At 38.7% G+C, this 24,186-nt stretch overlaps 1 protein-coding gene across 2 annotated transcripts in view; it reads right to left on the bottom strand.

Annotated features, from left to right (window-relative positions):
* Positions 1-24,186, bottom strand: part of LOC137175730 (copine-8) — a 97,278-nt gene that overhangs the window by 37,204 nt on the left and 35,888 nt on the right. For both annotated transcript variants that reach the window (XM_067581560.1, XM_067581561.1), the window contains exons 5-9: positions 22,837-22,876; positions 17,412-17,488; positions 3,298-3,361; positions 2,318-2,421; positions 1,535-1,639 (exon numbers count right to left, since the gene is read on the bottom strand). In XM_067581560.1, coding sequence (XP_067437661.1) covers positions 1,535-1,639; positions 2,318-2,421; positions 3,298-3,361; positions 17,412-17,488; positions 22,837-22,876 — 390 coding nt within the window. The remainder of the gene's footprint in view (positions 1-1,534; positions 1,640-2,317; positions 2,422-3,297; positions 3,362-17,411; positions 17,489-22,836; positions 22,877-24,186) is intronic.

The following is a 24,186-nucleotide window of genomic DNA, read 5'->3' as shown; positions in this document are numbered from 1 at the left end:
TGGACCCATAAAACAAAGTGTTACCAATAAAAAAATAAAAAACCAGTCCCCATGCATGATGCAACAAGAAAAACAAACCAAAAGAAAAAAAAAAGCTAGACTAGTGACAAAAAAACAAAACTCAAAAGTGCAGAGTTTCCCAACAATAAGATGTCTAGAATGGTGAGGTGCCATGGACAGCTCCCACATTTCAGGCAGTCCCAGGATCAGCACCATGGACAGTGATCGTGACCCTCTTTAATGCAGATGTTGTACTTTGAGACTGTAGGCTGATGTACTGATAGTCTTGAACCTTCATGTTATATTCATGTTCACAGCTGAACATACCGTAGATCAGTAAAGCTGTTCGTCACAGTCTTGCTGTGACCCAAAAGCCTCCAGACAGATAAAGATATATTAACCTGAGCCCTTCTTTTATTCCAGCCTGCTGTCAGGGAGTGCTGTCGTTCCTCACCTGTCCTTTAGAGAAACATCTCTCCTAAATGATTTCAAATTTGCAAGATATTTGATAGAGCAGACACACAAATTCTTGCCTCCAGTCAAACGCTGCCAATTTTTCAAATTAGTTCATCGTAACACAATTTCATCTCCTGTTTTTCTGCTTACTAATGACTCAAAAAACAGCCACATAATCACGTACCACATTCTTACTCAGGTGGCACAAGAGCAATTATGATCATAGGCTTATTAAAGCAAATGGAGAGAGTGTTTGTGTGTTTGAGGGCAGGATGACACTTGTTGTTGTGGTACCAAAATAAATACTGGTGGCTGACATTAAAGGAATATATTGCTTTTTGGCTCTTTGTTCACCTTCCCCTGGTATGACAAGAGGTTTGGTGGCATTCTGCTCTTTCTGTGTTGACCTTAGTGAACTAAATATACCACAGAAAATAAAGTTACAGGCGTATCTGCCAAAAAGACTGTAATTTATATGGATCATATAGATAAGACTGCAGCTATTGGCTTCATTCAGCAGTGAGACCATTATGCTGCTATATAAAGGCAGGCGAAATCGCATCATCATTGAAATGTATGAGAGTATAGACTTAGATGAAATACAGTTTATATAAAGCTTGACTATTTTGGGGGGCTTAAATCGCTTAGCAAAATCAAACTATGCGTTATACAATCTTTTACAGAAAAGAATATCAAAATAATACAATAAAACAATATGAGCTGTTTACATGGTCCAGTGCCCTCTTTAATATTGCGAATTTTTGGGTTCTGGATCAGAGGAATATAGCTTTTATCATTTGAAAAAAACATACTGAAGTTCATAATAGTTGTATGGAACACAAGCACCTGATTGATTTTCAGTAAATGGTGGGAGACAAACAGACCCAGCCATGTTACATTGTGTGTTAAGCAGCCTTAAGAGGCCATTAGACACTGCTGATCCATCCAACGTATCAACAAATCTATTACACTGCATGACATTTGTTTGATGTTGGATTCTGAAAATAACTCGGATGATTCAGAGGGTTGTCTGGGTTGTTCTGTTCCACAATATCTAATATCTAAAAAACAGACTTACCTGTCATAATCACCGTTGCAAAGAGCCCGAACGGGGATCTTAAAGGCCTGCCACACTGGGTTCAATGTGTTCTTTACTACCTCTGTCTTGTGGCAGATGGTAAACCTGCAGAGAGACACGAGGAGACACAGAGGTAGTGAGGAAAGGAAAAGCAGAGGAAGGAGAAAAAAAAAGAATTGTGGGGAGAGAGAGAGGAAATAGAGAGGAGAGTTAAGTGAAAAAAGAAAGAGAGTGTGCTTGAGAAATACACGTATTAGTGGGGATAAAAAGAAAAAAATACAACTTTCCGCTAACTTAAAGTAGAAGTGGAGGGCTGTGGATGCTAGACTTCTGTCCTGACACACACACACAAACCATAGACACACATTGCGAAGAGATAATTTCATTAGTCCCTTGGCTAGCAGGAGGACTTGCTATCTTCTGCCCTCAGTACACAAGGTCTTATCTGTCTTGTCACACACTACAGGACGGAAAAGAGCCCACAGAGCTGGATCGAACACTCGCGCACACACACACACACAAAAATCTTTGTGAACATACCACAGCACTGCACTTACTCAATGCCTCCCTGCTTCCACACACACACACACATTCGTGCACACGTTGTGCGCAAACAGCCCCACATGCAATTCACACACATGCTTTAACAGGCAGCACAACTTTTGATCTGAGGCAAATCAATGAAACCAATTTCCTTTGGATGCTGGGAAGGATTAAACCAAACATGAAACAGGAGAAAAGAAGATGGAAGAAGTTTGAAGGAAGAAGAGGAGGGTGACTCACGTGCCGTCCTCATTGCTCCTGTAGAAGACCAGGAAAGGGTCAGACTTGCCAAAGAAATCCTTTTTGTCCAACTTGTTCCCGCAGAATTGCATCATTACTGATTCCTAATGAGCAGCGATAGAAAAAGACAAGAAACAGTATAAAAAATGCATATGGACAGCACACCTACTCAGTCTTTTTATGCTTTGGATAAACAAGCAGAATCTTTTATTTAAGTCTACCGATCTATCCATGCAGTCAGCCGGTCAGTCAGTTAGAAAAGTCTCATTAGAGCTAAAATACACTTTTAGATGCTTGGATATACCAGAAAATTGTGGGCTATTGAAGCTTCTGCTTTTGGAAAAGTTGGTATTTCTATATCTTTTCAATTGGGTTTGCCTGTACTGCTGTGGTATGCTGGTAGAGAACAGTTGAGAAAAAGTTATTTCTCTTTGATTCTGGCAGACTAAAACCAAAGCATTTCATTACAGCAATGGCCATTCAATTATTTACATTTGGTTATAACCTATATAGTCATTTTCATTGTTAGTGGCAGAGTCTGCCATTCATGCCCTGGATTCATATTGCCAACCTACACTTACCTACAATGCATATGTGTTCTGGCAAAGTAGCTGCTCAAAGAGTGTTTGCTGTAGTATTAAACCACAGTTGCAGTTACCACCTGCATCTACCACCATCTTAACAAGTATAACTTTACGTGTATCAACAAACACACATTTCTATTGTTAACACTAAAATTCAGACCTATAATCCCTTGAATCATCCAATATAAATGTCTTGCCCACTTATACAAATGAGGTGAAACCTTAAGAGAGACACATGCATGAGTGACACTAAGAAAGGAATAGATACACAAAGACAGATCAGAAAACAGATACAGAAAAGATAGAGAGACAGAGATACATACATATGAATAGACACAAAAACACATAAACATTTCAGAAAATGCATATTCATCATCGCCAGCTTCTGACACTCACCCTGCAGTTGTTAAGCTCCTCAGCTTTCACAATGATGGTCCCGCATTTCTTTCCTGGAATGCCTCTGTTGATAACACAACACACACCACAACAAAAGGTTAGGAGATTTATTTATTTATTTATTTATTTATTTACCAGGGGCAGTGCACATTAATCAACATTTCAGTTTCCATATCAGTGAAAATGTGCCAGAGTTAGCTAATGAGCTAATTTTCATCCACAGTCCCTGCGCAGGTTATTACAAATTAGTGACCTAATGTCATCAATACAATGCTTCAACAAATGCTACAATACAATACAATTCAATACAATACATAAACACATTACAGAAGTGAGAGAGATACATGAGAGATACATTGTTTTAAGCTATATCTTAAGTTTGTGTTTAAAGGTTAGGTAATTAGTGCTCTCTCTTAATTTAATAGCTAGACTATTCCAGTAGTGGGTAGCTCTGACTGAGAAGACTTTTGCCCAAACTTGTTACATCTGTATTGTATAACAATACAGTTGCCCTTCTTGCCCTGCTGCTACTATCCTTCTGCATTATGAACTGGCTCGGTGGGGGAGGTGCGAGCCCTTGTAAAATGCAAAATGTTTAAAACTACCTAAATTAAATAAATTATACTTTTGTACTATATGGTAATGGTAATAGCTATTGGCCTTTCGGTCAAGTGTCTTTAGTGTCTGTTTGTAAAGGGACTCAATTGGTTTCAAAGTTGTCATGCTTGCTTGTGACCAGCTTGTAAGACAGAATGCTATGTGGGAGAAGATCATAGCATTCATAAAGAGGTTGGCTATCTCTAGCATTAGGTATGTTTGTAATTTGTAATTGTAAAAGTACTGGCCACTTTTTTAACATGCTTTTTAAATGACAGATTTGAATCTAGAATTAGATATTTAAAATCAGACACCGCCTTGAGCTTTTCTCCTTTAACAAAAACATCAGGTTGGTGAGTCTCTTTGGGTTTCCGTGAGAAAAACATAGACATTTTTGTTTATGATCAGGTGTAAACATGACTGCTCAACCAATCAAATACATGGACCATGGCTGCATTTAGTATGTTTGTGGCTTGCTGTTTGTTTTTAGCATGTACATAAAGAACTGTGTCATCAGCATACATTTGTATGTTGACAGATGGGCAGACTCAATGCAGCTCCTTAATATACAAGCTGAACAAAATAGGGCCCAGTATTGATCCTTGAGAAACACCAATTTTACAGTTAAGATATGTTGATTATTGCTAATATGTACACTTTAATTCCTGTTTGTTAGATCATGACCACGTTGCTTACTCTACATGTGCCCTTGCTCTCTAATCACACCAGAGCCTTCCCCTAGTGTCTCTGCTGTTCACTGAGCTCAATGCCAAAGATTCACCTGACAATGTGGAGAAATCAGAAGACATTTCACAGTTCATAACTGTAATATAGTTAGTGTAAACTAGAAGAGGAGTCAATGGAAATATCCAGCATGTTTGATGTCATCTGGACTATTTCTATACACATCCCAGATGAGGTTCCAGGCTGGATGGTAACCTTTTCACAGCAGGATGGGACCCTGCATGTGTGCATTCTGACATTCATGAAATTCACCCCACACTGACCCACAGTAAAATATGTGCCTATTCACTGCTGTGATGTCTTGACCGCAGGAGACGAGAAAGGAGTAAGATTCTTTCCCGAAAAAGCAACACAATCAGTCTTGTGACATTTTTCATTAATTTGTGGTTGATTACACACTGTGGGGGTGGGGTGAGGGTGACATAGGGAAGATTTCCACAAAACATGTGTTTTGTCTTGAGTAAACCTGCTCAATACCATTGTACTCGGTCAGATTTTGCTTCATCACTGACTGAAAAATACACACCCTTAAATGTGAAGTAAGACCTGATGTCACATCTATGAGTGTAGCCCTGTTCAGACTCTGGTGGAAAACAAACCTCATGGAAAGTTTCACTTTCTCACACTGCCTCAAAAATTTTCAAGACAGGCACACTGTTGAGAGTGAGGTGTTTAGGTTTGTGTGTGGTTGTGGCACAGTGTGTCCGTTTATGTGTGGGTGTGTGCACAAGTGAACCGTTCTGCATGTAAATGTGCCAATGTTGTCCTTAGTGGTGTGTGTATGGGTGTGTTTCACCTAAGTGGAACGTTGCAGCTGTGGTAAAAGTGGAAATAGGTGATGCAGTATTTGGGTGCGTATGTGAATGTGTACGCACTTTATCTGGATAAACGTCATGGTCCTGTAGGTGAATCCAATGACATCATTTACAACTCCTCCCACAACTATACACACAAAAACACACACTGACTGTTTAAAACTGGAAACACTTTTTCCTTTAGTACATTAGGAAGTAGACAAGAGCAGGTTGTTTAAGTGCTGACATTCATCCTCTCTTACTAATGAAACTCACAGATGTCTTTCCTTTTTCTGGTAATAATGTATTTACATTTCCATAGCTAGATTTCTCAAGTAAAATCTAATCTAATAAGTTTTAATCCTTAAGATTTTCAAGAAAAACCTAATTTTTTATACAACTTTTGTTTTCAGCAAATATTTAAATGGATTTACATTCAGTAATTACCTCTCTATATTAGCTTTCATTGTAAATGGACTGCAAATATATAGTACTTTTATGTAAACTTGCCTCTCAGTCACTCATTCACACACACACACACACATCTTCTTTTCATCATTATTTATTTACTTGTCTTGTCTAGATGTGAAAGGTTCGGTGCAAATGTCCATTTATTAACTAATTTATTCTGCAACATAAGCTGTATTGGTACTGAGATTTACACTGGTAAATATCAATATAAAACATTTATGAAATTCTTTAAATGCTTGTTTTTCTATACAGTTGTATCACAGTTAAAGATATACTGTATATGTGTAAGTAAGTTTAAAGACTTGTATAGTGTATTATATAGTGATAGTGGTGTATCCACTCCCATTACTATCCTCTGACCAGAATAAGCAGTGGAAGGAAGTCACCCATGTGTGGGAGGAAGAGCAGGGCAACATAATTTGACTTAACTTTTGAGAGGTCTTGCAATCTGACAAAGAGGCCTGTCGTCTGATGAGCTCTGCTCTGAGATTCCCACCTGGCAGAAATCGACTCAGGCTGTCATTTAGACAGCCCAGAATTGGGGTCGAGGACCTCTGCGTGAATGTAATTCAAGTCTCCTTTTACTCCCGCACAAGGAACTGGAAGGAAAGTGCTTCTGAAATGGCAGACTTATCAAAATGAAATAGATCCTGGAACCGATTCTTTGCATTTTTCTTTTTTTTTTTTTGCAAAAGCAATACCCTTCTCTCAGAAATCTGAAGATAGCCCTTTAGGGATAGAGAAGACTTTTTCTCCTTTCTCGCTTTGTTAATTCCTTTCTTGTCAGAAAACACAGGGAAGTGGGGTCAGATAATTTGTATGCATTAGATGTGTAAAGTGAGTGTAAGATATTCAGAGCAGGACTGATTGGGACCAATTTATACTGAAACACTGTGAAATAGCCAGAAAGAGTGATAGAAAGCAAGGCAGAGCTTATTCATCCACCTTAAAAAAGCAGATACAATCAATGTTTCCTATTACAGAGAACCACTGCTTGCTTTTGTGATTGAAAAAACAGAAAATATCCTTTGACTTCTTGTTAGCTTTGTCTGGCTCTTGGTGTTGGGTTTTGGAATAAAACAAGCACAAAAAAGTCACCTAAAACCAGTCTGATAAATTGTATCAGCACTGATGTCACAGAAATTCCTTTCAGATAGCATTAGCATTACCAGAGAAGGTCTGGTCAGTGACTCCAACTAAAATGACTTTTAGTATTTTAAAGTAGTAGTATTAAATCACTCTGTGTAATGATACAACACCACTTGAAGGAGAGTTTTGTTAAACATCTGCATAGGTGTGCCCTTGGATTATTAACTTCCTCCACCAGCCAGTAGTTTTACCATCCAGATGACTACAAATACTAACGTGCATGAGCAAAATGAAATAACAGACTTCTTCTGGTAAGGCTTATAACACCCACCTTTATGAAGAACATTTTCATTACTGACTCAGAACTGAGCAAATTTAGCATCAAGATAAACACAAGTTTATGACAAGTTTGGAGACTCGCCAAAACCATGAGGATCCCAAATAAAAGAACGAGAGAATATTTAAATATACTGGTAGTTTATAATCAAATCTAATCGCAACAATATCACGACTTCTTTTTCTCTTTGGCATCTAGTTCAAAAGCGGCAGCATAAAATGTAAGCAGCAATGTAAACAGTTGTTGACACAACATGCTGTATGTGTCAAAGGGCAAAACAGACTATAAAAAAAGGGAGAGCTGATTAAACATAATGAGCTGTGTGGGTTGCGTGATGTACTGTACCAGCCATATGAGCTACTGGTATCATGACCCTTCATCAAACAGCATTATTTCACACCAGGAAAGTTCTTGCACTCCCGCCTCCAAACAAAATCAAATTACACATTTCTGTGGTGGTGGAATATGACTAAGTAGATTTACTCAAGTACTGTACTTAAGACCAGTTTTGAAGTACTCTTACTTTGCTTCAATATGTTCATTTAATGCTACTTTTTATTTATACTCCACTACCTTTCAGAATGATTTTTTTTTTTGACTCCACTGCATCAATCTGACAGCTATAGTTACTTTGCAGTAGAAGATTTAACATACAAAACATCTGATCAGTTAATGAAATATGATATATTGTTAAAGACTGAAGTACCCAACAGTATTTACAGTAAAGTAGTTAAATCTAGCACTATTTCCACCAACTACAATGGTAAAAAGCTACATGAACTACATAAACCAGTTTTTTCCATAACTTCCATAAGTACTTTTACTTTTGGTACATTCTGTGTATTTTATATAAATACTTCTATACTTACTTGCTACACTAAATTCATATTTTTAATGTATGACTTTAAATAGTAATGGAGTATTTTTTATGAATACTTCTGCCACCACTGGCCACATAGAGCTCACTCTAATAAAATGTGTTCAATGTCATTTTTAAAATAAGGAAAAGTGTCTTTCACACCATCGATATAAGACAATGTGTTTGAAAAATGTATTTTTACACACCAGTAACTCATGACTTTAAAGTCAACTCTCTATTATTTGAATTTTTTCTTTTTTGAAATTGAAATATAATAAAGAAGCTACACTTGATAAATATACTTTAGGGTGTTGTCCAACTCAGCAGTTATATCATATACAAAGAGTCTCAATGGAGTATTTCACATGAAGATACGACATCCATGGTGATTATGTACATTATTAAAGGGAGATTTATTACCTCCTGTTCTATTTTCCTCTTGGGTTGTACAGTATATCTGTGACACTTATTGCCATGATGGCAGAGGAGGAGAGGAAACTTTTTAAAAGCACAATAAAGTCATCTGACTGCAACAAGATGCTGGAGGAAATGGTAAAAGACTCAAACACACACACACACACATACACATACACACACACCCGCCACTGTCGCCAGACACGCGCCCAGAATCTGTGTCGCTATGACAACTCTGTCAAGATGTGGCCCCCGAGGCGGGATATCGAATGGGATTCCTCTGCTCGTTATTTCCTCAAATGCTTGCTCTCACTCCTCTATTTTTCAGAGCGCCGTAGCTATTATTCTGGCTGAGAGATCTGCCTTAAAATGATGCATGGGTGGCGACTGTCAGGATTGCATAGTTACTGGATGAATAATGTATCTCACAGTTTGCCTTACATACACATACATACAGACAAACAATGTGATGGGAGCAGCTCAAATCCTTCATATGGACAAAAAATCATGCTGCACAACACACAGATTTATGAACTGTACACTGCCATCAGTGTGTATGCATGTGACTAAACTGCCTCTGGGATAATGAGTTTGTCCACCTATGTAGAGAAAAAAGATGACATGATTAAACTTCTTGAACTGCTGTAATCAATGTGAATGTTTTAGATTTTTGCTGACATCTAGCACTAGTGTATGGTAATATATTACTCTACAATAAGAAGAGAAAACATATTTCTAGATGTGAAAAAAGCTAGGAAGTTTTTTGTGTAACTGTGATTTTTCTTTGTGTGGGATTCACTGTGAAGTGAATGATTTTTAATGCATAAAAACAGAGCATTTCAAAACACTTAAGATCTGAAAAAGCTCATCCTCGTTTCAAAAGGTAGGTAAATTGCTTTCCTCGTTTTAGTTTATTTGTGACATAGAAAAGCACTCCGAAGTTGAGAAGTGCTTCAGGAATATATCAGGCTCTCTCCCTGTATGCATCTGTGTGTAAATGTGTGTATGTGTGTGTGTGTGTGTGTGTGTGTGTGTGTGTGTGTGAGGAAACACTACAAATCCTATAATCAAGACACATGGATTTGCAATCAGCGTCTGACGAGAGACGGGTAATTAAGTCTGGGCCACTTCTGGGCTGCAGTGTAACACCCATGTATGAGCATGTACACACACGTGCACCAACAGGGGCTCACGCATCCACACACACACACACCTTGCACACATGTCATTGTCATTATATTCCCAATGAAGGGAGCATACCTGAATGAGATAGCAATTATTATTATATCCCTGACCACCAGGATCAATCTATTCTTGGCGGTGCCCCGACACACACACACACACGCACACGCACACGCACACACACACGCACACACACACACACACACACACACACACACACATTTTTCCCCTGGAAAGAAACTCATAACCATAATTCTCTCAGAGAAAAGGAACATTGACATCAAATCTGTGTGACACCAGCGGCTCATAGAGTTTCTTTGTCCTCCCTTTGCAAATGCTTACAATCAAGCTTGTATTCACAGTTATCAGCCTTTGTGTGTGTGTGTGTGTGTGTGTGTGTGTGTGTGTGTGTGTGTGTGTGTGTGTGTGTGTGTGTGTGTGTGTTGTGAGAGAGAGAGTGTTCTTGGCTCACTTGTACTTGCAATTGTAGCCCACTTGGCTTTTCTATAGTTCACCAGGTCTTCTCTCTGACCCTGAACCCACTTAAAATGAACACTGAGAGATCTTGTTTGTGGGAACAAAAGAGACAGAGACAAAAAAAAAGGAGACAGAGAGAGATAACAGAGAGGCAAAGAGAGAGAGAGAGAGAGATGTGTAAAGTGACAGAGCTGCCTCACTTCAAGAGACCCTCCAAAATGAACACCAGCATCATTATTTCAAGCGAAAATGTTATCAGTAATGAAAATGCTAATTCAGTGCAGAACATCTCAGGTGATATTCACTAAACCTGAGTGCTTTCATGCAAATTTAACCAAACAATGAGTCAGGGTTACACGTTGCATGCATTTCAGAAGTTAAAAGTCAAAACGTGCCCTTGAGGGATTTATTAGCTTCAACATGCACACTGAAATCATATTTCACTTGTTACTTCAGAGGAATCAAGTCAATTACTTAATTAATAATGAAGTTAAATGAAACAGAGTCCATAAGTCTGACTAGGTATTGTGAAAAAGTTAACTCTTAAACACAGTGCATCAAACATAATCTAGAGGATCTGTATTGTCATAATTTTTCTTAAACTTTGCTTAATTTTTCTAACTGTGAATATTTCAGTCTGAATTTATTAGTAAAGGTGTTCAGTGGTTGAGAAAGATAGTGGCTTGAACATGAAACACACTTAGCTACTTAGCATATCTAAGGACTATTTTACCACAGTACAATCAATTTTCATGTTTCTTGTTTCTTGGTGATTGAAAGTGTGTTACTGCAAAAATCTGTATCTTTTGTGTGCATCTTTTTCAAAACTACCACATACTATTTTCACATGCAAATAAACAAACAGTAACACTTACAGGTCATTTAATTTTATACTAATTTCCTGGAAATCGCAGGTATTTAACAGTAAATCTTTAGGAGATTTTACAGAGAAGGTGGTGCAGTTTGGTACAAATTGTAAGAGAAAAAAACAGAAAAAAGTGTTAAGTTGGTTCAGTTGGTTAGTGCCCTTTCATTATATTTGGGTTCATACATAGTTGGTTATTTTGCCAAAATTCTTAATGAATTAGACTCTTAACAATTCTTGAAGTGACAGAAAATACTTAGTTTTCATTGTGTAGTTTTGTGTGTAAAACTACATATTAGCATATTAGATTGTTCCTTTAAAAATTCTATAATGATCACAATTCCTATATCCTACCAAATTACATAATACTTTCAAAGAAATGTCCTTAGAATGAACAGTTACACAGTAGCTACTTTTAGGACATTAGTGAAAACACTAGTATTGATAGTGAATTCACTATCAATACTGAAACTTTTATTTACAGGTTATCAATGGACCAAATTTTGTTACAGGATACTTGTACTTGTCAGTGTTTGCTTCCTGTTGCAGGTTACTCTCTCTCTCTCTCTCTCTCTCTCTCTCTCTCTCTCTCACACACACACACACACACACACACACTCCTGAATGCCCACTGGAGTTTGATTGAACAATGTAATTAGCCGTAATTAGCACTCATTAAAATTGTTAAAGATCCCCCCTGTCTTGTCAGGCTGCAGGTGTGTGTCTGACAAAGTCTAACACACAGATTGACAGACAGACAGACAGACACACACACACACACACACACACACACACAGCCTCAGCGAGACAATGACTGGAGCAGCTGTGGCTTCGGTGCCTTTATTTTTAATAAATGTTGACAGTGTTTCTATTTCTGCACTGAATAACTCTTGACTTCTATAACAACATGGTCTATAAATGATGGGATCTATTAATCTAATACATGCATTTCAATCACACTCGACTTTTTTTAGCTGCCTACATATTAGCAGTGATGTGTCACAATATATGGAGCGTGAATGCTCTCAGCACTCCTACGTTCAACTTAGACAACTTCTATTTTCCATAACTTTGAAAGTACAGAACTTCTTATTTGTCCTACCTGTACACATGTACAGGCTTTGTGGCTGAGTAGCAACACGTGAGATGATTTACAACGCATACCACTGAACCAGTGCAGTAAAGGCTAGAAAAGCTGTGCCAGTTAAAATAGAAACGCTCTGTAAAAATTTAATAATTCTCAATAATTTATCGATTATAATGATTATAATGAGCTTGCACTCAACACTGCACTTTCATGGGTCCTCAGCAATACACCCGCCAAGTGTGAAGTCGAGAAAATCGAAGGAGGGAGAGGGGAGCGGCTGCTGTGTTATCCTATTGGCTGCCAGCTGAGGTCAGTGTTTCCCCTGTATTCATTTGGCGCACTGCCGCTACAAAATTGTGAGTGCCACTGCAAAAATTTCACACAATCATTAATATCAATGGGCTACTAATGATTTTCACTTGCACACTGTGTGAGCACAATAACACCTTGTGTTATTGTTGAATTGTTTTGAGTCATCCTCCCTCTCTTCTTTCTTAAAAAGACATCTACGTGAAAGGTACAAGATTAGCGTAGCTCTGCTAAGGAATAGGGCAGTGCATAATGTGTGTGTGTGTAGTGAGTGTGTAAATGAGCGTGTGTAGTGTAAGTTGTCAATCTGGCAGTAAATGTACAGTACAGGCTACAGTGAGCCAGTTAATAAATGCTACAGCTTCTCAAGACCAAGAAAATACTCGTCTATTGAAGGGGGTTAGCCCCGAAGTTAGCAACAATGCACCTAACCTGACCAGGCTCACTTAAGGTGGACTAACTTTTAAGGTTGACCAGCAATTCTCATTTTAGTGTCAACTTTTTAACAGAGAACGGAGAAATGTCCGGCTGATGTGTGTCTTGAGTTTTTTATATGACAAAGAGAGGAGAAGTCAAGATCCGCTATATGTTTTCTTTTAATGACATCTTGAAAGTTTCTCATCCAGACAACTTCACACCCGACACTGCACTTCCATGGCTTCTCAGCAATACACCCACCGAGTGTGAAGTCGATTGGATGAATGGTTGTCGAAAAAAGTGAAGGACAGACAGACACACAGTACAGACAGAGACTCCTTCCTTTGTAGTTAGATGTTGCTGCTATAAAAATGCCCCCCCAAAATTCAATATTCAGTAGAAGTTACACTATACTTATTGTCCTGGGGATTATCTGTACCTGGGGACCAACTCAAGAGTCAAAGGGGTAGAACTAACATTCCTAACTTGCATGTTTTTGTGTATTACAAACCAGAATAGACCAGTGCAAACACAGGGAAACCATAAGTTCCACAGAGAAACCCCTAGTGGGATTTGAACCCTTCTTGCTGTGAGAAAACACTGCCTCTCTGTACTGCCTGTGTGGAAAAGAACAACAACACAGTGCTGGAGCAAGCAAATAGAATATATAAAGTATGTGACAACGCCAACAGTCACTCAAGGGAAAATGTAGCTGGAATACTGGGGAGCTCAGAGTTCAATTTATTCAATAAGAAAGCAAACAAGCTGTTCTCTGTTTGTATGAATATAAAATTTACAAAACAAGTATCTGTACAGCGTTCATGTGTGTGTGCATGTGTGTGTGATGAGGAGCGAGGGGGGAGGGGTTTCTTGAGTGGGGCTTTCAGGGTAGACGACATCATTTTGCACTTTGGAGCACACGTATGGTGCACACATACACATAGATGCTCAGACTCTCTCTCTTTCTTTGTTTTTGAGTGGGAAACCTGCCACTGTGATCACCATGGCGATTGCTACACAAGTGGATGACAGTGTAGCTTTGAAACAAAGAGGAGTAGCTGCACAAACACTATAAAAGACAAAAACACACACACACACACACACACGGGTTGCCATGTTGTTGACAATGTTCAATGAAGGAATGCCAGCTTGGCTGTGATTTCCCCCAATGCTCCCCTCCTTTTAGAACTCAAGGCTCATCAAGGCTTCAAATGAACAAGAAAATTGGATTAAAAAGACACAATTGAAAGGACGCCAAGTGGGCCTCAACTATGAGAGAGATAAAATATGTGAAATAGAGGAGGCCAAAAGAGCAGGATCATGGATAACAGTAGATAATGATGTATCCTAATTAGTGATCCTAATAAAGCTGCTTTTGGTTGAAGTATTTTAACATTGTCCAGCTTTCATATTGATATTTTTCTACATAATACAACTGCACAGTGCGATCTAATCCTTAAGTTATATTTATATCTGTACTGCCAATCCAATTTAGTTACATGTGGCAGCTGAAGAGCTACATAGCCTGGAGTGCAGCCTTCTCCTAACATTGTGTTTTGTAAAATATCTGTAAATAGAGTGATAGTCAAGAATGTTTAGAGATGCAGTATACCTGCAAAATGTCACTGAAATAGAAGCAGAGTGATCATTCTTCAAAAGCTGAAAACATCTCGCTGTCTGTGTGGATATCTTTATCAAACCTGCTGGCTGCCGTTTATTTGTTTGTGCTGCTCTGTGGATCATTTACTCGTGTGTGCTAGGAATAGATTCCACAGTGCAAAGAAGGCATTTTCAACAGAGTACAATGGTTTACAAAAAAAGACTGGATACCGACAGAAACTGAACATTTTAAAATGCTGATACTAATCTCGATGGTTCAGCTCAGGTCATCCATAATTTTAATGCAGAAAACAATGCTTAAAGACGGTTTTGGCTTGACAGACAAGAGGGAGTTTTGGAGGTGTCTACAAATGAGGAGCTGCATGAAGAGTCTGGGGTTATTAAGTGAGAAGGAGAATGTGCTATTATAGTATTCAAATTTGCCTAAAAGTGTGCAGTCTTAGCCTCAGTCTTTTATAAAATTATAGCACACATTTTGTCTGGTAACTGTGAAACTTTAAGAAAAATCTAGACAGATATAGAGGAGGATATATGAACAAACTGAAATAACAGGAAGAAAAAAATATATCATTTCATTAGTTCTGTTTGGTTTACTGTAATTTGCTGTCTTGTGTTACATTGTGTTTTTTTTCAACTACTGAAAAAGTTAATAAAATACTGGAATTACAAGATGTCATGTTCTGACTGTTGTTTGCAAGTTTGTGTGAGAAGACTTTGATTAATGTGTTGATGTGAGTGGGGTGACAAAACGACCTGAAGTGTCTGTCATTAATCTAAGCTGTGATTCTCCAACGACAACATGCAAAAATTGAAGATGAAGAACAGCAATGTTTTTTTCCTCAGTCACAGTCCTCTGGTTTAGATAAATGTGTTTATTCCCTACGCATGAAAAATGGATAATACACCTTAGAGGCTGTACGTTTATTCCCAAGGCAAAGATGCCCCATTTTGATCTTCTTTAGTGTTATACAGTAGGTATTAAAAACCACAACACACTCATTGACATAATTGGTCTTCTATACAGGATACATGTTACATTACTGAGTGTAAGAAACACATGAAAACACATACAAACAGATGCAAATATCAAACTCTATGTTTTGCCGCATACTGAGAAGACAGGCTGCCAACACATGCCTGATGAATACAATCAATGTAATGAGGCTCAGTGTATGAATACCCTCGAGAGTGTGTGTGAGTGTGGGTGCTTACATGTGCATGTATGCGTGTTTGTTTGCATGTATGTTCATTAGCAGCTACTAGGTACATACTAGGTATGCACTGTTGCTCAGCTTAGTTTCCCCCAGAAACAGAAGTCAGAGATCCACCCTTGATACTGCTTGAGTCCAATTACCAAGCAGCAGGTATTCTTCTTTACTAGCTAAATCTACACATACCTCACAACTCTAAAGCTCCCTGTCTGACACCTTATACAATTAGGAACATTTTTATCCACTGAACTGTAACTGCAGCTCATTTGACCGGGAGACATATATTGTTTTGGTCATGGATCCTGGTTGTTAACAGGTCACCTTGTTCATCTTACTGGCCAGTAAGCCTGATGTATTCATAGCACTCAACTCACAGACTGTAAGAGTCATTTACCAAAGTTCTTGGAGTATGAATGCATACTGACATGAATCACAAATTAGGTACTGTATACTTTTTTGAAACAGCAAACTATCTATCTGACTTTAATTCTCTTTGGAGAGTAATGATTAATTTTTATATAAAAAATATAGAAATGAGTACAACAAGTGATAACTATTTTTACAATGACTACTGAATACCTGCAGCAGCCATCACAGCTATGCTTTTTCAGAGGAACTGGATTAATTCATTCAAGAATAGTTTAACATTTCATCTTGCTGAGAGGTAGATGAGAAGACTGATACCGCTCTCATTTTATGTATGCAATATGAAACTACAGCCAGCAGGTGCTTAGCTTAACTTAGCATAAAGTCAGGAAGCAGGGGAAAACAGCTAGAGTGTCTCTTTCTAAAGTTCAAACCCTACCAGCACCTCCAAATTTTGATAACTAACATATGAAATCTGGTTAAATGTAAAAACAAGAAAGTAAAATTTGTGGATTTAGGGGGAAGTTAAATGTTGAAACTATTTCTTAGCTGGGTGCAGTGACTTCCTCGAGACTTTGATGGTTGTCTGGCAACCTCATAATCACGACAATAGTCTTCTGGTTGCCTGGTAACCAGTCACTGCTCCTAGCCAAGAAATAGTCCCTCATGTAACTTCCCCTAATGCAACAAATAGTTTTTTTTACATGTCAGGTTTTGTATGCACTTAATATATATGCATATAACATGTTCATCAGTAAGCTTTACAGGTGTTGGTAGGCTAACTGTTTCCCCTTGCTTTCAGTCTTTATGCTAAGCTAAGCTAATCACCTGCTGGCATCAGCTTCATAATTAGCATACAGATATGAGAGTGGTATCGGCCTCCTCATGTAACTCTAACTTATTTCCCAAAATGTATTCCAGTAAATTGGGTTATTTTCAGATATAATTAACAAAATAATTTCTTATGTTGTTAAGTGGCTGGTCACCACCATGAGAAAGATGTTCCCCTCCGTGACCACTTTCTAAAAACAAGTTTGCATTTCTTAGTGGTAGAGAGTCTTCATAAATAATGAAATAATGGTGAATACACAGTGTTGTGTCTTCCAGGTCTTTGTGTAAGAATGGCAGGTGCAGGTGGGTAGAATCAACTGACAAGGCCTTATACACCGTAGGAAATCTGAGAGTATTTGATTGTGTGTTGTGACCATTGATAACTATTCATCAGACCACTATTGATATATTAGCACACTTGCAGGTCTGAGCACAACTACTTACCCTAGAGCTTTTTCCATGCGACTGCCCAACGATCCAACCACCTCACCAAGAGTACAGTGGGCCTGGCCCAGAAAGTCCTGCAGAGTTAACAAAAGAACACATTATTGCGATTATCACAAGACAAAATACAATCAATAAAACAAAACTGAGAAAAGGAATTACTCACAGCCACAAAGCAACAAAAACAACCTCTTTCCCATTACTCTAGAGTGCAGCTCTGCAGGCCAAAACCTTTTCCAACACCTCCACATTCCCCATTGACAGATAATATTGGCAAGTAGATTGAGCCTTCCTCTCACCAGACCTCACACCTGCCCCACTCTGCTCCCTCGCCACATTCTTGGTGCTAAATTAAATCGCCACTTTTGTCGACCACATAATGAAACTTTACAGGTGATACTGACAGAAAGGCAGAGGGAGAGAGATAGAAAAAGAGGAGAGTATATAAACCAACTAGAAAAAATACAGTTAAAATGTGAGGTTTATCAAATATGTTGCTGACTGCCAATATAAGGGAGGTTCCTCTTTGACTAAAGCTATGTAATAAATCCTACAATGAAAATGTACTTTGTGTGCTATTTTAATTAATTTAATTGTTGAATTATGTTTTAGTTCCTTTATTTACCTCAGAATAGGTTAGGGTTAGGGTAATGTCATTAATCTGGCATTCAGTATCACATAATTGTTTCACATACTTATAATAATTCAGTCCTGGCAATATGCTCAACAAATTCAATTTGTTTGCATGAAAATGACAAATTACTATAATACACATACAGATGCCAGATACGTCTTCTCTAAATGTATGGAAGCTATTACAGAAACATGGCGTCTTCATCCCTCTTACTGGGGGGCAGATGGGTGAGAACGTTTGTCATTATTGGCCAGTGTCTCTAATATCTGACTGGAACAGCTCTGAGCGGCACTATCATAATGGATTCTCTTTGCTTCATTGATTAGCCTCTTCTGTTAGTCTGCCTCCATCTCAATCTATCTACCCAGCTTCATGTCTGCCTGTCTAGCTCGTATATCTCATCAGCGTTGCGTACATGCAGTCACATGACTTTAATTTGTCATAAAATGTGTTGGTCCACAGTAAGCCCTGAAATAATATAGTTTTTACCATTTTTCCTCCGTCTATGATGTAGAGTCTGTGCAGTTAAATCAAAAATCTCCTAGCAAACAGCGGCTGTTGCCAGCATGAGGTCCGTCGGAGAATTGTCTGTGCGCAACTAATGGTTAAATATATAACAACATGGGCTAGAAAAAGAGTTAATGTGAGGAAGATAGTTGTGTGGGTGTAGCTTCATTCAGTAATGTTCGAGAAAAGTGAACTGACTGATGGATAAGACTGAGATCCAAAGCAGAGGAGGGGTTCAGGGGTAGTGTAAACAGATGCACATAGAGGGTAAAAAAACATTATGGATATGATTATATACATTAAGATCTCAATACTAATGCTCTTCTATAACTCCTGTCCATGATTTACTCTGTAAAACAATTGGTGCATATCACCAGTTTTATGCTGAATTCTTCATTAACTGCGATGTTGGAAAACTTGTCCCTGTTTCTTTCCAAAGCACTGAACACTGATGTTATTAGCTATCAATGACAAACTGTATTAATTCATTTGGGGATACCAGGTTTGACAGTAATTGACAAGCTATCCTGACAGCTATGTAGCTGATGTAACTTACCAAGTATGCATTTTGTGGAAGTGGATATGGCTGATGGTTAATATTTTTTGCAGCACTACAAGTGATTTTGGAAATATGGAGCATACAGGTTGGTACCTAAAACTTGGATTGTGCTGCACGGCTATTTTGAGAAGTTGTTGCAACTAATGGCTTTATTAATGGTGAATAACTACTGTACTAATGCTTCATATAAGCCTTTATAGCAGGTGTAAGTCATTAATAAGAACAACTTTGGGGTTTCCAGGTTGTTAAAAATTCCTTTTAACTGGTGTTTATCCTTTCTATTTCCTAATAATGCAGCTATAACTGTAGGTAATCAATTCATAAATACTTTGACTTCAGCAGTTTCACATGTTAATGAGTTGCTCATAGATATATTTTGGTCTAGATTCTGAAACATTTTTTTCCAGAAGATGGACGGTCCATTGATGAAGTGTCCTGCTAGAGGATAAACACCTACCAGAGCTTTTTTTCCCACCCTGGCAACTCAAATTGTTCTTATTTTTGGCATGTAACTGATCTACATTAGTAAATGATTTAGTATCCATTAACAATGTCATTGGTTACAAACCCAATAAGGATTACTGTGGTTAAAAGTGTTACCAAGGGTTTTTACGAATGTTTTGGTAGTTTTCTGATGTCTCAGGGCAGAGAAGCATGGAACCCAAAATGCATTTTTTCAACTTCAAATGAATTTTCAAATACATGGCATTGAAATATATTCACAATGGATTTGTTGTACAACACTGGATCAGCCTGGCTTCCTTTCTGTCTGCACATACAGACTCAAATTAGTGCGTTATGCATAGACAGAGCTGTGTGTGAGTGTGTGTGTTTTATCTCTCTCAATACCTCTCCCTCCATATTCCACACTCGTTCTCACCCGGTTCCCAGGTATGCCTACAGCTCCCATGTTAAAACTCTATCTAATGGATTGGCTCTCCAGCTTTCCCCTCTGAGACCCGCATTGAAGGCTGGTTAGATAGTGCGCTGCCTCCGAGCCAACACGGCTGTCTCTTCTTGTATGAGATTATTGATTTCAAGAAAGTGAAGCAAGGGGGAGGAATAACAGATTGAGGGGGTGAAATGGGAAATGGAGAGATAGAAAGAAAGTGAGAGAACAAGAGTACAGTATGGCAGTGGAATAGAATGAAAAGGTGACAAAATGCCACAGTGAGATGGGGAGACAAGAAGAAAAGATGAGGGAAGCACAAGAGCCGGATCGCATCTGGAGAGACAGAGCGATGTGAAATGAGGAGAGAAATATCCTGAAGGGAGAAAGAATGAACATGGTTTTGGGAGACAGGGGGTGTTTCTCACCATCATATTCATTCTGTTCTCACTTACTTTCATATGATTGCTGACGAATAAATGCCAGCAGTGCATTTGAAAGCTTTCAACTATTCTAAAACTGAAACACTTACTCTAAAAGCTGTCTTAAAAGTGAAGCTCATAATGGAGTTGTTGGAGGTAGATATGTCACCCATCACATCAAGAGGAAGAAAAAAAGAAGGACATTGCTTTTTCGATTTTTCATAGAACTAAAATTTGATAACAAGAGCGATGTGTACTGTGAAATGAACCTTCTTCACTTTTCCTTCATATAAAATGTCACATTTGTACCAAGGCCATCAAGACTTGAGAGTACGCTGCTGAATGGCTTAAATGTCTTCCAAATCTTAATTTTCTGAAAATGTGGTATCAGGCAAATTACTGGGAGACCAGAGCTTCATCACACACCTGAATACACCATCAACAATGTATTTTTAAAAAATCATTAAATGCTCAAAAACAGCCTGAGATGCATTACCTATCAACTACCTATTCAAGCAAATATCAATTAAAAAATACTGTAAAATGGTAATGTATACAGTATGTACTGTATGTGGTTTAAAGGTCTAACCATGAAGCACCACCATTATGGTCCTGCACTAACATCAACCTGATTGTACATGCTGTAAGATTTCCTTTTGCATCGTACCGTACCACTCAGCCTGATGCTACATAATGGCCCTGCAGTAATTGACCATAACGGCTAAATAAACGCACTTCCTGTGATTCCCCATGCTTTTCCACAGTTACATGTGACACTAATGAGGCTGAAAATAAAAGCCTTGTGTCCTGTGCCACTACAAAGGTTCTCAGTTACTCCTATTACATTTATTCCAGCTGAGGTCCTGAAATGGCTCTCTGGAAATGTGCAGGAGAAAAATAAATACATTTTTTCCAATTTCAGGGTAGCTAAAATTAGTAGTTCATTCCCTTTGGACAGCAGACCAACATTAGCGCTGCAGCATTAAAACTCATTCATGTCTGAGTGCTGTTCAGTGCTGTAAAGTATAAAGAAAGCACTTGCAAAAAGGAACCCTCCCCCCATCTAATAGTATTTAGTGGCACCGTGGGCTTCTAACATTTGGACTAAAATGTTAGCATACTCAACATAACATGAGTTCATAATGTAAAGCTTCCAGTTTCCTGCCTCCTCTTTGTTCTTCCAGTAATCTCCACCTCTTTCAACAAAACTCTAGGAAGTCATGTGACTGTGTGTGTACACTGTAGGATATGTGGGCGGACCGGTCGGGCCCGAAACTCAAGAGCAAACACCGATAAGAGCTCAGGGCTGGAGTGTGACGCCTTGGGGCATGAGTGACAGTTTCTGTCCGCAGCTCTGCTCAGAGGCAGACTGGGACACAAAAGTCAAGTGAGTGCAGCTTGAAATGAGTTTTTTTCACACACACAATCACACACATAAATACTGTATACATATTGTAGCTATTCTCTTGCAGGCTGTGACCAAGAAACATTGAACACAGACAGAAAGGAATGCATGATTGCACATTGGCCATACAGGAGCTATGAGTCATGTTACAGATAACAGCCAGATAGGATTTTACTAGTAGAACAGAAAGCTATAAGAGACTCATGTACACTTTGTTTTTGCCGCTTCTTCAATCATTTTAGTTGTTGGTATCTTTGCAATGGACAAGCAACAGTCCAGGTCAGCAAACACCTGACCAAACAGGTCTCTGATATCACTGAAAAGCCTATTGCACGTAAACAGGGATGCGCACACAAGATTAGTCAGATACAGACTTTCAGGATACACAGACAGGACTTTTTATGCATGCAGAGGTGTTAGCACATCTACAAATATTTAGTAACTACATGCTACTCTACTCAAATCATCGAACAAGAGCCAAATAATCCAAACATGTGAAAAACAACTGGCCTAAATGGCTAATTAAATGTCATTCGGTCCAAACATTACCATGTAAACACTTTACGGTGGGAGCTGCATCTTCTTTGCACTACAATCCCCATTATGCAGCAGGCCGGACAAAGCTACTGTTGTTTGCCAGCAAAGACCAAGTTATCACATTGTTGTTTGTAATTGCAGTTATGCTAATCACAGCTATCAATGGGAAAAAGCAAGGTGGACAGGGGGAAATCAGTGTTTATTTGATATTCTAAATAAACTACAGGCCATTCGGGTAATGTGCTATTACAGTGGATGATAAACACACTCATTGTAATGGCCAGATTACTGTTATGTGGCTGAAATGAGGCTAATGGGAGGTAATGACAAGGACAGCAATCATGCTCACACAAACACTCGCTCACACACGCACAACAAAATCAGCAAAAAGTGTGCAGAGACAGAAATAAATGCCTTCGCGTGCGCACACAAAAAAAAAAAACACGTAATCAAGACAAGTTTTGGTACTCACGTGTTTTGACAGGTTGGCACTCTTGGAGTCGACATCATACCTAGAGAAAAGAGGAAAAAAAGAGCGAGAGAGTCAGTGTATTAGAAAGTGATGGAGGGTGACAGGAGCTCGGCTGGGAACACAACAGGGATTACAGACGGGGTAAATCAGTAATGGGGCCAAGCAGCTTGTCACCGTCGATCTCGCCAGAGGCTCCGGGTATTTCACTTCCCAGCATCACAGACATCCTCCATTATACTGACACTAAACGGACTAATTGGCAGTCACACGTATAATTGTGAGAGGATACGTGTTTGTGCATGTGAGAGAGAGACAAACCAGGAAATATGGTGTTAGCGAGTAAATATGTAAATATGCGCCTTTGTGTTTCCGTCTCTCCTCATTGGTGTGATTTTCCATGGAACATCATGCTATGTTTTTGAGATATATTTGAATATTATTCACACTTCATATCCCTCAATTCCAACTGCTGGCCTCTCATGTAATACTTGCAGAGAAAAAAAAATTTGTCCAGAAATGGCACATCCAGCGCAGAGGCTACTCTAAAGAATGGGAAGCAATCAAACGAGCCATTCACTCAGCAATTTGAGGTCATTTCACAGCTCGGGTCATTTCACTCACCGCTAAAAGTGGATTGCCAGGTAATATTTTGGGGGAGAAATGAGAGTCAATTTACTCACTTTACAAGAGTGTTCAGGATGATGTACATCCTGTGTGTGTACGTGTGTGTGTGTGTGTGTGTGTGTGTTGCACAATGCGTAATTAGGATTCTAAATTCATCCGAAGCATGACCGAGTGCTCAAAATGATTAAATGCGATCATGTGGTATGTTACCATTAGTGTCTGTGCTCAGCCTTTTTCAACAGTGTCTAACTGGGCAAATCATACAGACACCATCTATCTTCTAAACTAGAAACACTTTTATATCAAATGTGTCCATATTGACTCTGAGTGATGTACTGTGTTGGTGAAGCATTAAGCTATTGGTAGATGCTCAAACAACACTAATTGGGGGAACATTTTAAAAAGCTATCAAACATTTTCATAGCTCTGTGACCTTTGACCTCCTTGTGAGGGGTCATTTCTACTTTGTCATCAATCCAGTGAAATTCGTCCTCCTCTTCTTCATGTAAATCTTGCCCCTTTTTACCAGATTTATTACTGGTAGCAGCTCTCATTACAAAATGGAGATACAGACTGTACGCTGTTCAGTTACTGTTCTTTCTACGCAGATCCCATCTTCATGGGCCCGAGGGAGGAAACATTCTTTCATCTGCTAATTTCTCAGACTGTATCAGCCTCTGCAGGCCGGGAGCACCTGCTTTCTACGGCTGTTAGACATGAGAGGAG

The sequence above is a fragment of the Thunnus thynnus genome, chromosome 23, assembly GCF_963924715.1.
Source record: "Thunnus thynnus chromosome 23, fThuThy2.1, whole genome shotgun sequence".
In the NCBI taxonomy this organism is placed as follows: Eukaryota; Metazoa; Chordata; class Actinopteri; order Scombriformes; family Scombridae; genus Thunnus; species Thunnus thynnus.
The sequence above is the reverse complement of the archived record's forward strand: the minus strand, read 5'-3'. Positions and strand labels throughout refer to the sequence as shown.